The following is a 16,720-nucleotide window of genomic DNA, read 5'->3' on the forward strand; positions in this document are numbered from 1 at the left end:
AACTGTTCACTCTCCCACTGAGCATCACCTGCACTGCTGCAATGGTTCTCCTAGCGGGTGTCCTTGTTTCTGGTGTTATCTCCCACAGTCCATTCTCTACACAGCAGCCAATGTGATCTTTTAAAAACGTAAATCAAATCATGTTACTCTCTTGCTTAAAAATCTTCCAATGGCTTTCTCTTACAATTGAAATAAAGTCCGAATACCTCACTGTAGCCTATGATACCCCATAATATCTGTCATCTGCTCGCCTCCTAGATTTTACCTCATACCATTCTGTCCTTCACTCATGCCATTCCAGCTACTCTGTTGTTTTCTGCTGCTCAAACACATCAACCAAAAGGCTTTCACACTTACTATACACTCTAGCTGGGTGTCTTCCCCCAAATTTTTGCATAGTTTCTCCTTCTCATTATCCAAATCACAGTGCAAACGCCAACTCTTCAAAAAGACCTTCCCTGGACTGTTTAAAGTAGTTACTCTCTATCACAATTTCTTACTTAATTTTATTCATTGCATTTATCATTGTGTGAAGTTGTCTCACTCGGTGAAACTTCTTTATTGTCTGTCACACTACTAGAATCTAAGTTCCATGACAGCAGGGATCTTATCTATCTCATTCACAAGAAAGTCCCTGTGCCTAGAACTTATTAGTAGGTGCTATATACTCAAGTAACATTTAGCAGGTATTCATCACACACAATATCATAGATCGGTCCCTAAACATTATCACAAAATGTTCTTCCATGCTAGTTAACATTAAAAAGAATGATACACTATACATTTTTTCTTTCTTTTTTTTTTAAAGATTGGCACCTGAGCTAACAACTGTTGCCAATCTTATTATTTTTTTTTTCTGCTTTATCTCCCCAAACCCTCCCCCCATACATACTTGTATATCTTAGTTGCAGGTCCTTCTAGTTGTGGCATGTGGGACGTCACCTCAACACGGCCTGACAAGTGGTACCATGTCTGCACCCAGGATCAGAACCGGCAAAACCCTGGGCCGCCACAGCGGAGCGCGTGAACTTAACCACTCGGCCACGGGGCTGGCCCCCTACATTTTTTCTAGGAAAAAATTATATGAACTTATTTCTGCCTAACGAATCAGTCCTAATGGCAACAAAAACACATTTCAGGGGACAGTGTCAATATTCCTCTGCAAAAAAAGGTGGTGGTACACTGATGTCATATTGAAAACAGCAGTGGTTGTACACAGTGAAGAAGGACAGTGAATTCTTATTTATAATAACTTTTCAGCCTTCAAATGGATCTACAAATTAATACAGCACAGTAAATTTAAAATCGAACATTTTGGTGTCCATAATATACATAATTGTAATTAAAATCAGAGTCTAAAATTTTTTTACCTCAAATTGGTCTTTGAATGCCTATCTCTGAAATTTTTATTCTCCTTCTTTTCTTATGCTATAATGAATTCTTTTCCTTGTTTGAAACTGTGTGGTCTCATATTTGGTTGGATGCTACCTCAAAAAAATGAATCAGAATTTTAACATTTAAAGATTTCTTTTTTTTAATCAAGAAATGGGGATTAGCAGAACTTCTCTGCTTTGTCTTTACCCTCTCTTTCAGAAAAGCTCCTCTTTGGTCTTGATATTTCAAAGTAAAACTCTTCCTGAACCCAGTAGATAAGAAACCTTTAGTGCCTGTTTTAACTGTTCATGAGTGAGGATCATCACAGAAAGTAAATAACAATGGAAACTGAACAAGTGCTGATAGAATTTTTGTTGTTGTCTTTTAGACTCTCTTTTAAATTTTATTTCTTCACAACTATTTTATGGGATTCACTTACAGTGAGTAAAGAATATGATACATTGAAGAAAACTACAAATTTCACTTAACATCAAAGCAGTCCTTTTGGACTTCATATTTATTTGAAAGTAGAATGAGGTAAAATGTTTATTAAATTTTACTTTAGTCACAGTTCTCCACCACAACACACACACATACACACGCATTCTATATGTAAGTTTGAAGGACTGCCCAGAAAACGTAAAATCCTTCTATTGTTTTCCTTTCCTGCAAAGAAAAATTAGTTGGTGATATGATACTTGCAGTATAAGTCATTACAGGTCTGATGTTACAGTTGTTACACATTACTGAATCTATCAAATGAAAAGGGAGCACAAAGGGAATTTCCAAATGCAGCTGCTATTTCCCATTTGTTAAATCCTTTTATTATACCATATAAGTACACAGCTGGGAAATACTATAGAGTGGGAGTTAAAACAAAATATTTTGGCTTCTAGACATTCAAAATACACAAAGCCTCCAGTGGAAAGCAATGCTTGATATCAAAAGAGAGTACAAGTTTGAAAACATTTCCAGCAACTATGATTTCATTTATACTAACATATAACATATCTGTAAATTGAAAATATTTTATACTACCATAAATCCCACTTAATATAAATTTGGTAGGCAAATTATTAGTATCTATCTTGTGACAAAATTTTATATTATAAAATTTTGAGAATAATTCACCAAAGGAACTTGGCACTTGCCAAGATCCAAACAAAATTTTACTAAGAAAATTAAGTATAGTGTTCTCTAAAGAACTAAAATTTGAACTGTATTATTTCTGCCTCAACATATATTTTTCAATCTAGTTATTTTTATTTTTTCATGACTATATTTGGCATAAAAGTCAAAATATATCTTGAACCCATGCCTTCTCTCTATCCCCTCTGCTTCCACACTAATCCAAGCTACTACCGCATCTTACCTGGACTTCTGAAATAGCCCCCCAACAGTCCTCCTCCTTTAACCCTGTCTCCCATCCATTCACCATACTTCAGCCAGAATTGTCTGTCTGAAATGTCCTTAAACCCTGCAACGGCTTTTCATTGCACTTAGAATCAAATCTCACTTCCAAAATGATCTCTACAAGGTTTTGTTGGATATAGCCTCTACCAACCTCTCCAACCATATCTGAATCTACATTGTATGTTCACTCATTACACTCCAGCCACCAAGACTGTCTTTCATTTCCTGGAATTCAGCTATATTTTTCTCACCCTCCTACGCAAGGAAAATAAATCTTCCAGTGAATCGAACTAATTGTGTAATGATGATCCTGTTTGAACCTAAAGTTATCTAGAAAAGGTTTATTTTTCTTCCAGTCTCCAACTTCTCACTTACAGCTCCAAAGCACTGGCTGTGTCTACAAAATCATCTGAAAAAAAATATGTCTGCCTCTACAAATTGTGGAATCGAGTCTTCGAATTGGTTCTGAGACATTAAATATAGAGCAAGAACTTAAATATTTGTTATAACTAGCAAAGGCATTTTAAAATATTACCTTATTTTTTATTAAGAAATAAAACTTTTCCTCATTGCCCATTTAAAATATTTTTCATTAACTTAACCAAAAGTTAAGAAATGTACAGTGTTTTAAATTCTTAATCTAATAAAATATATTAAAGTTTTGGTCAGTTCTAGATGCTAAAAAATTGAATATTTTTGCTTTAAACGAGACAATTGATGTCACTACTGTGGTTTCCGTTTTGATCGTTAAGGATGGAATTTAACATAAAGTTGGCTGATACACTGTGTGTATTTGATGTTGTTGTTTCCACCTTTAGGGCAAACTCCTGCGGTGTGACTGAATGATACTCAGGAGCTTTGCACGTCCTTTTGAAATTAATATATAGGCACATAAGTGAGAAAAGCTTTATTGTTAATCAAGAATGACCGTTAAAAATGATAAATACCTGCATTTCCTCACTAAAGATGTATTCACTATATGACCTCACTCACATAGATATGTTTGCTGAATACAATTTTTCGATATTAATACACAGCCACGCTTTATTTGATCAGACTTATTTTGTGGTATTATCAAGCTCACCACCAAATCTCCCCCAAAATAAATTTAAATTTCTTTTGGCAAGCTGACCTAATAATGCACAGACTAAATCAAAAAACGTTTTCCAATTTTTCCCAGTTATTAGTATATTAATAAGATTAATAATATACATGGTAGTTTCATGACTTGAACACAAATAGCTCTAATGATACGTGTTCTGAGCTTTTTCTAAAACACCTACTTGTAATGAGGCCATACTAACACACACTTAGTGCCAGTGGCCAGATTTTAAAAGCTCACCATTCTTTGCTGAGACGACAGAACACTGTCCCAGTCAGCATCTTGTTGAATGGTATTGACAAGTGTTGGTAGCTCCTCAGAGTGAGGTTTGTTGTGCATTATGGGGTGCAGAGGCAGATGGGAGGCCACATGTTGATCACTGCCCTCTTCCTTTTCCCTCGAGGTCAAATCTTGGGTCATCGTTTCCTCTCCATCAGCTGCGCAGGCAAATGGAGAGGTGGCTTGCTTGGAAGACATTCTTCTGCAGAAGAAGGAAACAGCGTGGGTTAAAAAGGGCTGTCAAAGACAAAAGAATAAACCATCCCCTACGTTTGACTAATTCAGGAAAAAAAGGAAGTTCTCTAACTTCAGAGATGTTTATGATCTACTCTAAATGCCTGAAAAAGAACTCTTAGCTTATCTGCTCCACTTTCTCTCTCTGCATTTAACTCAGCAAACCTCTTCCCAGTAGTGGCTGCATGTTTTCTCTCTTACCAATCCACAGAGGAAATTTTTATGGAATAAGTTCTCAGAACATATATGTTTGTGTGTATTTTCCCCCCAGTTCTCCGAACTAGATTATAAGCTCTTGAGAGCAATTCAGTCAATGGCTAGCAATGAAAACAAAATGAACAACTGACCTAGCAAATGAGCCTGTTTGGAGGATGACTTGAAGGCACAAATATCCACATTTCTCTTATGCTTTATGTAGGAACAAAAGTCTATGTAAGAAAATATAATCAGGAAAGTAAGTAATCTATGATGAAAGTCCTAAGCAAATTTGGTCCTGACTTCTTAGTTTACACCTTGTATTATGAGTGCTAGGCCTAACACTGCTTAGTGCCAATCTGATCTTTTCTAAGGACCTTCAAGCTGTGTCAACTGGCACATATTGATTGAGTGGCTGATAATGTTAGATTAGTCTTAAGGCAATTTTGTAACATTTGAATTGAATATATGAAATAACTATGCCTCTATTTTATATTAGAAAGTACATAGAAGATTCAAAGCATTTGCTATGAAAATAGTAAAGTGTCTACTAAGCATAATATTTTTAAAACTCCAAAAACAATTACTAAATATTCATCTATATATCCACAAGTGAACATCGACTACACCCAGCACAAGGTCTCTATTCTGTGCTTTCATATAAAATCAGAAAATCATGATTATTAAACAGAATTTCAAAACTTTTAGAATATCACTTTATCAAGATGATTTTCTTAGCAAAATGTTTAAAAATAAAACTGCCAAAGTTTATAACTTAAAAGAATAGGCAATTGAATATTTTTTCTAAAACTTTACATTGTTGGTTTACAGCATTTTTAGCTCTAAAATTGCTGTGTAATGAAAGGAATAAAATCTCCACCTTAATTGCTCTTTAACATTAATTGATTTCATACCATTTTTTAAAAAATGCACAAATCAGTTAACAGAGGAAACCACATGAGCATTTTTCAAATTAGCAAATCATTAACTCGCTAGTACTGTTTCTACAGACAAATAAATACTGATTAAAGGGTCTAGAAATCTGAGATTAACAGTTAAATTTACAAATCTGTCACATGCTTTCATGAATATTGCAGTGAAGGAAATATCAAGTGCAAAGAAAAATAATTAAGTTAATTCCAATTTAAACAGTAGTTTTTATGTAGCAGCCCATGTTTCACATAGGATTTAACAGCTAATGCTAAATTTCTCACAATTAATGAGGGGGCTCAGATTTAGTATCCTACAGTGAAAAAAATTAATATAAGATCAGCTAATCTAATTATGCACAGTTCTAAATAAAAGTATTACAGGCTTTTGAAGTGCTTTGAAACATATTAAAATGCTGATACCTATTTATAATAATCATTCTACAAATAATAAAAATTTCCGCTATTAGACTCGATACTAGAAAATAATAGAGGGGAAAGAAGTAAAGAAGAGTATCTATATATTTTCTTTAAGGAGAAAGAAATGAAATGTTCCAAAGAGTAGTATATCAAAGAATCAAAGTATATTCTTGAGTAATTTCTATCAATACTAACAGATGGACAAAGGGACATACACTTATGAAAAAGGATACCAACAGATGCTTCTTAGTATACAGGAATCACTCAAGAGCTTACTTCATTGTCCTCTTAAATACTATAGTAAAACCAGCCAAATTATAACTGTTCTGCAACTTTATCAAGAGCTTGCCATAAACAACGAGTGTTTTCATAGTTCAGATAATGACAGTACCAATAATATAATCATTTGCATTAAAGACAAAAGAATGAATTTACTGCAGCTTTTTAAAACAGCTAAATACAACTGAATGTCATAATCCAAAGCTCAGAGTGACTTTAGCTCCCCAACGAACATGCTCTTACTATAAAGTCACTTGGCTCTTTCCAATAGCAATATCTGTGATTATTGCTTTAGTATAAATTAATCATGACACAAAACCCAAAATGAAAAGTCTCTTAAGAATAATTTTAACTATAAACTGCACCAAGGAACAATAGTGCACAATCCTAATTAAACACAACCGCGCAGCTGTAAAAATAGACTAAATCTGTCCAAAGCTATGAGTTGAGTTTAAAGGCTGGTTTGTTAGAGTGTTTTCTTAAGGAAGGCTGGGCCCTCAGTCTTAATCAGCCAATAAATTATTTCCTGCAATTACATTAAATAGAAAATTATCTTCAAATGGGGAGTGTTAATTGAAAATCAAAATTCAGAGGGAAGTTTAGAAATTACACGCTGAATACAATTAGTGAGGAAAGGCTTCACCTCTACTTCATCAAGAGTCTTCTGGCGATTCCTCCAGTGACCATTCAAGAAAGCTATCTATTTATAACATCACACAATTTGTCTTTTATTTTGCACCTATAAATACAAATGTGTATCAAGGTTGCAAATAAAATATAAGCTGCCAAAAAAAAATCAGTATTAAATCTGACTGTTCATCCTCAGTTCACACCATCATTCAAGACAAGAAGAGGGGTAAGGCAGACAATAATAGTGAACAACGAAGGAAGGCAGACTCAACTCCAACATCCCTCCCTTTGGTACAGGAATTAACATTTTTTGTTCCAAGAAGAATACTTTCCCATGTCATATTTTACTTAATTTCTTATGCTTACTCTACTATAGTTCCCAATATGTTGTTAGTAGAGAAAATGGTGATTTTTGTTCTTTTAGTTAGGCATCGCTCCACTGTAGGCATTTCCTTTTGACAAAATTGTTGGGCTCGTTTTAGGTTTGTTTTTTATTGTTGATTTTGTTGTAGTTTTTTGTTTGGGGTGGTGGTTTTGTTGTATTTTTAAAAGGAAAATGTGCACAAATTCTTTTTAATGTACAGTTTATTAATAAGTCTTAGATTTAGTGATTAAATTCAATTTACTGATTATTTTTTGCACAATTACTTTATTAAAGAATCCTTCAGTTTACTGATTACAACCTCATTGATTTCATTTCCTTACTTTAGTTTTCCCTTTTAAAACATTCTACAAAACCAACTAAACTGTATTCTAGAAGCTGCAAAGAGACTTGACTTTTGGTAATGCCTTTACTATAACTACTGCACCATGGCTACTCTCCTTTAGAAACTCATAAATCAACGATACACTTGTTTTAATATTTTAAAATGTCACGTGGGATGCTTACTTTTACTTTTCATGCTCATATCAGTAATTTTCCATTACAAAAACTTTCACCCCCAGTGTATTAGAACAGTAACTTACTTTAGCTGCTGCCATACACAACTGTTAAGCAAAAGAATCAAAATCCTTGTGAAAATGGTCAATTTCTATGTGACTTTACTTTGTTTTATTTTTGCACTATTATAACTTAAAATCATTCAAATGAATTGTTTTTTTAATTTGTATTAAAAAAAATATCTCCCAGTTATACCCCCTGAAAACAGGGGTTTATAATGGAAGTGCTGACACAACCCTAACTAAAGCAGCGCAAATGTTGCCGCTATAATACACAAAATCAAGTTCTATTATTCTAAACTATCCTCGCTCATGGGATTTTTCTTTACTGTGCTCCCAGCCAAACTGCTGAAGCATGAAAAATTTAAATGCAATCAAATGCGCCCAATTCTACTTTACTAGAACAAGTGTCTACAGTGGTACAATCTTAAAAGGAGATGCAACAGATTTGTTTGGTGTTTTTTTTTAACTGTTTATTTATAATACAGTGCATTGGAGATAAAATAAAAGAGGAAATTACACTCACATGGTACCAGTGTATTGACTACACAGAGTACATTATAATCAGAGAGAAAAACTACATTGTCAACTTATCACATTGGTTAAACAAGACGGTTTTCTGGGGCATAGCCATTATCAAGTAAAACCTCCAAAGAGAATTACATGTCTTTGGGACACATGAAACTGAATTCCCATCATGTGTTCCCCGAGTTTGAAATGTCTCTGCCCAGCAGATCAAGTGAATTCCTAGCATGCCAGGCCATTGGGAAGAACTTCAGGGCTTAGGACTTTTGGGAATGAAATTGTTGGAGATAAAATCTCCAGTAATTGATAATGTTTTCTAGGAAATCAGTAGGAGTGACTCTAGAAAGATGATAATTATTTTACTCCAAAACCCCAGCATAAAATCTGAGTGTTTAGGCCATTAGAAACCTACTTAGTCAGTAAATTTACTTTATATTCTTTCACAAGAAATCAAGATTAGTTGGTCTAAGACTTTACAAAATGGTGAGGACTAGTTATCCACACATTAAATCCTCTATCTCAGAAAATCATATTTTCTAGGACTCTAAACCTTTCTGATTAGATGTTGTTATTTTTTAAAAACAGTTATTTGTATATGGTTAAAAGTTAGGATTATTTTAAAACAACTTTCTCATAAGGCATAGCAACTTGAAATTACACTTTTTTCTTTACTATTTCTTGGGAAGAATTCAGCTCAAAACTATCATTTGGAACTTACATAAGTATCCAGAGTCACTGAATTTTCTAGAACAATATTTTTAACCTAATTTTTAAAAATGTTTTCATTACTTCTAAGATTATTATCAAATGGCATTCACTTTTTAGGTGCATTACAGTTACTCAAAAGAAATCCTGTTTTAACATAAAGCAACATTTTAATAGTTGGTTTACTTAAAGAAAAAATTAAAAATTCAGGCCAACATTCACATTTATTTTTGTAACTCAGCCCCAGGCTACCAAGGTAGACTTATTTCAGTCAGATAATTCACTGTTAATTTCGTGTTGCAATTGATCTGATACTGAGAAATAAACAACTAATTTTCCAAAAATATAACACAGTGCCTCTCATTTTAAGCAGCATGAGTAACAGATATGTTCAGCTGCCAAAATGCACAATACCCAGGAACCCCTACAAAGGATTCCAGTCCACCCAGCCTAGGGCAAAGAATGATTTAAACACCTTCTTCCTGTACCTCTAATTCCCACGTTTAAGGATGGGAAGGAGGGGAACGGGTAGGGGGGAAGGAACCCTAATTCCAAACAGTAAAATAAAGACATGTCTTTTAAAACTTTCCCTGCTTCATTAGGGTAAAGGCTGAGGATTGTGATCGATTCTTTGTATTGTTTTATCCTGCCCTATCTCCTCTCCCCAACTCTCCCCTCAAACTTCCCCTAGGCTTCTGCCAGGTTTTTCTCTTTCTTTCATCTGTTTAATAAGCAAATGAGGAAATTCAATGTGTTATAGATCTATCTTTTAAAGTTTGTAGTGGCTCTTTCAGAACATATGTGGTAACATAACAGACAATATCTGTTAGAAGAAAACTCACTGATTTGAGATAACTGTCAAATCAACAGAAAGGAGGCAAATGAAATATGCTTGAAGCCCTTGAAGTATGTCTAAGAAGCAGCTTATATTAATGGATTTTGACTTATCTAAGGCTCCTAATTTTTCAAACCAAACCAGCAAAACTGTCTCCAAAGGCCTTCTGAGGTTCTTACAGAACAGAGACTACCTGGAACAGATTCTTCTCAAGTCATCAAAGTTTGTGTTTCTAGAGTTTATATTTAGCTGACAATATTGCTGTCACTTTATATAGCTTAAGACTGTTCTTTGGACTACAGCTCATATGTCTTGGAATGCTTTGACTCATGAATTGTTTCTCCTGATAATGTTACATCACGTAACCACCTCTGTCTAATTGGTTAGTACCTGCTGGAAGAGGCAGGCAACCAGCCTAACGACTGGCCTGCCTGACTGACTGCCTATGGAAAACCTATAATTATTACATGTGTCTCTGAGTATCCAGTTTCTTTCTGGGATCAAAACAACTTGACTTCATGTAACCCCTATCTATACTTTTTGATTGATAGAAATAATATTGAATTTTTCTCACAATTTATCTACCAGTAACTTGTTGAGATCTTGGCTTTGGAAAGCCAGGCACAGAATATATAAATAAAACCAGTCGCTTAACAATAAGAGCAAAACCAAACAACGGCTACTATGAATATACACTAACTTAAAGGATTTTAAGCGCAATGACTTTATAGCTCAACTGAAAGACTTCTGTGTGGCTTGAGAGAAAGAAAGCTGTCTAAAATAATAGCAGAATGAATGCATTTATATATGTTCACTTTGAATCTCCTCTTCACATAAAAAGAAAATCATAATTTTTAAAGTGAATATCAAACATATTTTTGTCAACTTGAAACCAATCCACTAATGTGGAAGCCCAGTTACAGGATATCTTATCCAATTATTAATAAAAAACATAAACCAGAACAACAATTTCTTAGAGAGAAATGGTAGGAAGCTGTCACTGTATACTTTTCCATTCTAATCTCCATTTTCACTTTTTAATATTGCCAGAAAAAAAGAAAAAATGAACATTGACACTATTAGACTGTTTCAAAAATGAAGGCTTGGGGCCGGCCCGGTGACATAGTGGTTAAGTTCACATGCTCTGCTTCAATGGCCTGGGGTTCACAGGTTCGGATCCTGGGTGCAGACCTAGCACCGCTCAACAAACCATGCTGTGGCAGCATCCCACATAAAATAGAGGAAGATTGGCACAGCCATTAGCTCACCAACAATCTTCCTCAAGCAAAAAGAGGAAGATTGGCAACAGAGGTGAGCTGAGGGCCAATCTTCTTCACAAAAAGAAAAGAAGAAGAAGAAGGCTCACATAAGGTGACAGCAAACAAAATTCTATAAAAGAAGCTAATCTCTGAGGTTCTCCTTTAGCTAAATAAAGCAATCCAACAATTCTTCTTTCATGTAACGAAACAAAGTATACATTTCAGGTTCCTATCAAATACGAGGAGGAGAAGGAAGAAGAAGGTGGGGGAGGGAAGGAGGAGGGGCGAAAGGGAAAGGGGAGGAGAGAAACAACCGTGGCTTTGCAGTTCATTTTCAGTTTGTCTACTTAATGAAAACCTCATTGTACAACCCTGAAAACCATTTCCAGCAGGCAAAGTATTTCTGATTCAGCAGAGGTTACACAAGCATCAAAGCAGTTAAATATAGGTGCCAAGCCGCATTGCCAGGAGCTCTTAGTACTGTGAGTTAGTGTTACCTGACAGCTTAGTGAATATAAAATTACTTGTTTCTCCAATTGAAGACAATCAAATTGTCACCTTCCATTGTAATAATGCACAACTAGTGATCAGCAAAGTGCAAACATAATTACCATGAAGAAAACAAAAAATCAAATCTAAATCTCTCTACAGAGTAAACACATCTATCTGGCTTCCCCAAAAAAGGAGTGCATTTTAATACTGAATGCTATGATGCAATCTTTGTTATTTAACAATAAGATTTATTAGTCTTACATTAAATTAAAATGAAAAACAACAAGAAATATCAATTCATAAGAAGTGAATACAAATACCAACAAGAGCACTACAACTTTCCAGAGTATAAAGCCTACAAATTATACCACTGCCATTTGGCTGCTAATGTTAAGTGTATGTCAGCAGCACGTCCCTTACAAAAATCTCGCTTTCAGAGATTTCTTTCTAGCCTAGAAACCTTTGAAGGTTGTAAAAGACAGGTAGGATCCAACCTCAAAAGCTTTTGTCTTAATTTTTCCTTAAAAGAAAAAAGTTACGCTTTACATTTGTCTTCTAAAGTGATCTATATTTTCAAGGTTGAAAATTCACCTCACAAAATTGATTTATTATCTCTAGACAACTTTAGAAAAATGACCAAACATAGGGTAGATGCCCACAACTATTACTGAGACACTCAGCATCTGGAATTCTTGTCCAAATTTGGTGGCCAGATTGGCCCACTACAAAACTGATTTCAGTAACCCAAAGCTGCGTTAGCATTAAAGCACTGAAAATTTGACATGGTTCTCTGATCCCCTGAAGAGTCCTAAGATGTAAATATAGATGTTGCTCCAAACAAACTGCTTTTTTAAAAGGTCTCTTTGTAAAGTAATTTATATCTATCTAACTCAAAATTTAAAACATTCAGATTTGCATCATTCTTTCTCAGTCTCAAAACACTCCTAACATAGGGGTTTTCTCCTTTCATCAATAATGTCCTCTTTTTCATAAGAAAAGTATACCATACTTACAGTTAATGCCTGATATTCCATTTTTGCCTGATACCTCTGTTCTGAATAATATCATTTCTAATCCTCTAACACAAAAACGTATCAGTTGAGGGAGAGGGGAAGCACTGCGCCAGAGTGAAAGTGGAATGAATTAGAGACCATCAACATAAGACTCCCTGAGCTTGAATCTTAGCACATAAATTCAGACATTTGCAATTGGATGTGCCATTCCTTCGAATGATGCTTTCATCCTTTATAAATCTGAAATGGCCAATCACTCTTACATTGCATTCCTGTTCCACTATTCCTCCATTTCATTAGGGAAGGGTGGAGAAAAGGGGGAGCTGAATGCACTGGATGGACTTGTGGCTAAATTAGAAGCAGAACAAGGATGGAAGAAACAGAAAAAAGGGAAAGTCCAATCTCTAGCTGCAAGTTTTATCATGATTTGAGAGAAATTTCATATCATTAAGAGAAGTCTGGATATGAGAAATAAGTGTTTCAGAAACAGAGCTTTTTCCTTGAACTTACCAACTTTCAAGTAATATAATAAAGTTTGTTTTCCAAGGGAGCCTACCTTATAAGCTTAATACAATAAAAACCTCCCAGCACAGGGGAGGCAATCAGTGTTTTTTGAACTTCAATGATGAGTAACTTAATACGTTCCTAAAATTATGTTCCTACAAAATATTCCTCGCAATACAATAATAATAAAAAGTATCAACAAGAGGAAGAAAAGGAAACCTGTTATCAGGGAATGTCTTCCAGACCTAGAGAATTAAATGCTTACATTGATATTATCATAAGCTTATAGTCAGTGGAAGAAAAACAGAAAGCATTAAAAGATTTTGTCTTATTTTTTAAAAAATGAAAAAGAAGCTTATTCTATATGTTCCATAAGGATAGGGATCATGTCTGCCTCATTCCTTACTGGATCCCCAGTGCCCAGCACAGTGCACAACACATTGGCAGACAATCAATACTATTGGAAAGAGAGAGGGAAAATCAGAGAAGGAGAGATGAGCAAATAGCTTATATGTATTTTAAACTTAAGGTGAATAGATAATCACAGAAAGTACCACTCACATGTTAATGCTGCCAGCCTAAACATTATTCTTTCTCTGTACTCATTTTACCAAACATCTCATTCTTTAACACCTAAATCATATGATTTTTATATCTATATCCCCAACACTGAGCTCTCTCTCTCTCATTTCCCTGAAATACAACAAGCCTCAGATGACTCCTAGCCTAGATGACTTATATCAAGATGCACTCTGCTATGTCATATTCAACAAACTTAAAATTAGATTCATCATTATTTTCCTCAACCTCCTCCCTCATTCACTCACACCCAGAAGAGCATAATTCTCAGAATCATCCAAGTTCAAAACATGAACACTATATCCCTCTCTTCTTCTTTATCCTTCCTCCTCATTGCCAGCCTGTCATTAAGCTCCATCAACTCTTCCTTAATAATGTTTCTCATGCTCATACCTTCTCACCATACTCAACAATCACCTTAGGATAGGACTTTACTACACTTCATAACTAAACTCTTGCAACAAACTCTAAACTGGTTTCCCTAATTTCAGTATCTCTCCCTCCAAATCAGTCTTACTGCTACTCCCTTTATCAGGCCACTCTCTTGATTAAGAAACATCAGTGGGTCTCCCCTGATGACAGAAAAAAGTCCAAATTGTGACTGGCATCCAAAGCCCTTCACCCAGATCCAACCAATCTTTCTAAACCTATCTTCTAGGAGTCTACACTTTAACCTCCTGCTCTAACTAGACTAATACACTCAGCCTTCACTTATTACTGCCTCCCAGCCTTTGCTCTGCCTGTGAGAAACTTCCCGCACTTTCCTTTCTTATCACTAGAAAATCAACTGAGACTATTATAGGCAACTACAATCCACCCCTCTTCTACTTGTTTCTAATAAGTGCTCTGAAAATTTATTCTTATATCACTCATTCAACACAATGCATAACATCATACATAATCCTTTTTAAATGTATAATATATAAGTAATCCCAATCAGATTACAAACTTTTCAAGGGCAAGAACAAAATCCTAGGCTTCTCTGTATTCCCACAGTACCTAGTACAATATTTTGTGCAAAGAAAACAGATATTTGCCCAATTATTTAATTTTTATTAAATGAATAGGCAGAAATAAACTTAAGTCATTATGCTTAACCAGAGGATTTAAAGTAAAACTTCTAGATCTCTGTATATAACTTGGTTTTCCAGGGCTGTCTCCTTTTCTCCCACCCTCCGGCCAATTAAATTCATTTCATACTTTAAAAGTTTTACATATTCTATGGCAAAAGAAAGCCCCCCCAAATCATCAATCTATGTTGTTAAAAACATTAAAATGATATATAGATGGAGAGAGTGACGGATGAATGGATGCATGGATGGAAGGATGGACTTTGGAAAGATGGTTGACAAGACACATAAATAGTATTTACTAGATGCTTAGAAAATACCAGTCACCATGCTAAGCGCAGCTACATGTATTATCTCATTTAGTTCTCAAAACAACTACAGGAGTTAGATAACATCATTATCCCTGTTTTACAGATAAGGAAACCAAGGCACAAAAATGTTTATCTAAAAAAAATGTAAATGCCTAAGGTCATACCTGGTAAATACAGAAGGCAGAATTTGAACTCAGATGGTCTAATTCTAGGGCAGATGCTATTAGAATCAGAGGTAATTGATGGTAAATCTAAATTAAATAAATTATTAACTATTTTCGATTATCATATGATTATTTCCTTACTAATTTATACACTTCCTATATATTTATTTTTAATATTCCAGTTAGATATTCTAAGATAATATATATCTTTATTTATATATATATCTAATATATAGATATATAATAATTTATCTAAGATAATCCAAGCTTAGTCAAAGGATCACTATCTTTACTTTTTCCTTCCTTTCAACTTCTAGGTTGGAGGTATTTAATTACTGGCTAACAACTATTTTAAAAAGAGAGAGAGAGAAGAAAGGAAAGCAGGTAGCCCTCTAACCAATCCATTTCACTTTCATTCTAGCCGATTTGACAACAAAATTGGTTACAGATATAGTTAAAAGATATTGGTGCACAGGGCTTAGAGGTTCACTGTAGTTTTTTTATGGTGAATTTCCTAACAAATATTTGTTGGTTGTTAACTATCCATGATTTACCTAGCAAGCTTTTTCTGGTTAGCCTAGATGACAAACATTTAACTATATTCTTATATAGAGACTTGTGAGAAAAAATAAGGATGTCACTGCCCATTCATGTCAAGGTCCACAGAAGTATGAGATTTAATTTCTACCACCTAGCTTTTACCAGAGAAGGCACATCAGAAGGATCAGATACAGCTGGAGCTGTTTCACTACAAAAGTAGGTGTTGAGGAGAGCCTTGAGGGAAAACAAGATGAGGTACCTGAGCAATACATATTTAACATACCATCCGTCTAGAGTTCATTACAGAAAATGCAGAGCAATTTAGATATCCTCTTAAAATCTGACTACCATATAAAATTACATACACTCTAACCTCTGGGGGAAAGAAACAGAAAAGGTGCATACACAAGGGCATGCATTTTTATAAGTTATAACTGTCTGTGAAAGCTGAAGAAAGGTTTTCACCAACAACCTAAATTTGCACAGTTTTTATATACACCAAACAATCTAGTTTCACAAAAAACTAAAGTGCTGCTATCTTGTTTCTGTCTCCCTACCTCCACCACCCCTCCTTTCCTTATAGCTATTGGCTTCAAGTTCTCACTTGCATTTGCTGGTAGCATATTATCATAGACAGCTACAGGAGAACATGAGAATCCAATTGTTTCCATGAATCATTGCACAGAATTGTTTGAATTTTCATTATACAAGACAAGTGTGACTACCCACTGTATTGCATACTAAGGAATTCTTTACCAAGTACCTATATGGACACCTATCAAGCCACAGAACTTCTGGTTTTCCCAAGCTTTGCTTTGGGAAAGAATCCTGCATTATTTATCCAGTTTTGTGTTTTCTCCTCATATAAGCACCAATTCACAATTTCCAAAAATTGAAAAAATTTTACAATTATCATGACTAATCTATTA

The 16,720-nt window shown here is 34.7% G+C and overlaps 1 protein-coding gene across 48 annotated transcripts in view; it reads right to left on the minus strand.

The window, feature by feature from the left end:
- The window catches only part of SOX6 (SRY-box transcription factor 6), a 571,438-nt gene that overhangs the window by 335,738 nt on the left and 218,980 nt on the right, over positions 1-16,720 (minus strand). For all 48 annotated transcript variants that reach the window (XM_070491207.1, XM_070491211.1, XM_070491215.1 and 45 more), the window contains one exon: positions 4,130-4,370. In XM_070491207.1, coding sequence (XP_070347308.1) covers positions 4,130-4,366 — 237 coding nt within the window. In that variant the 5' untranslated portion in view covers positions 4,367-4,370. The remainder of the gene's footprint in view (positions 1-4,129; positions 4,371-16,720) is intronic.

The sequence above is a fragment of the Equus asinus genome, chromosome 20, assembly GCF_041296235.1.
Source record: "Equus asinus isolate D_3611 breed Donkey chromosome 20, EquAss-T2T_v2, whole genome shotgun sequence".
NCBI classification, from domain to species: Eukaryota; Metazoa; Chordata; class Mammalia; order Perissodactyla; family Equidae; genus Equus; species Equus asinus.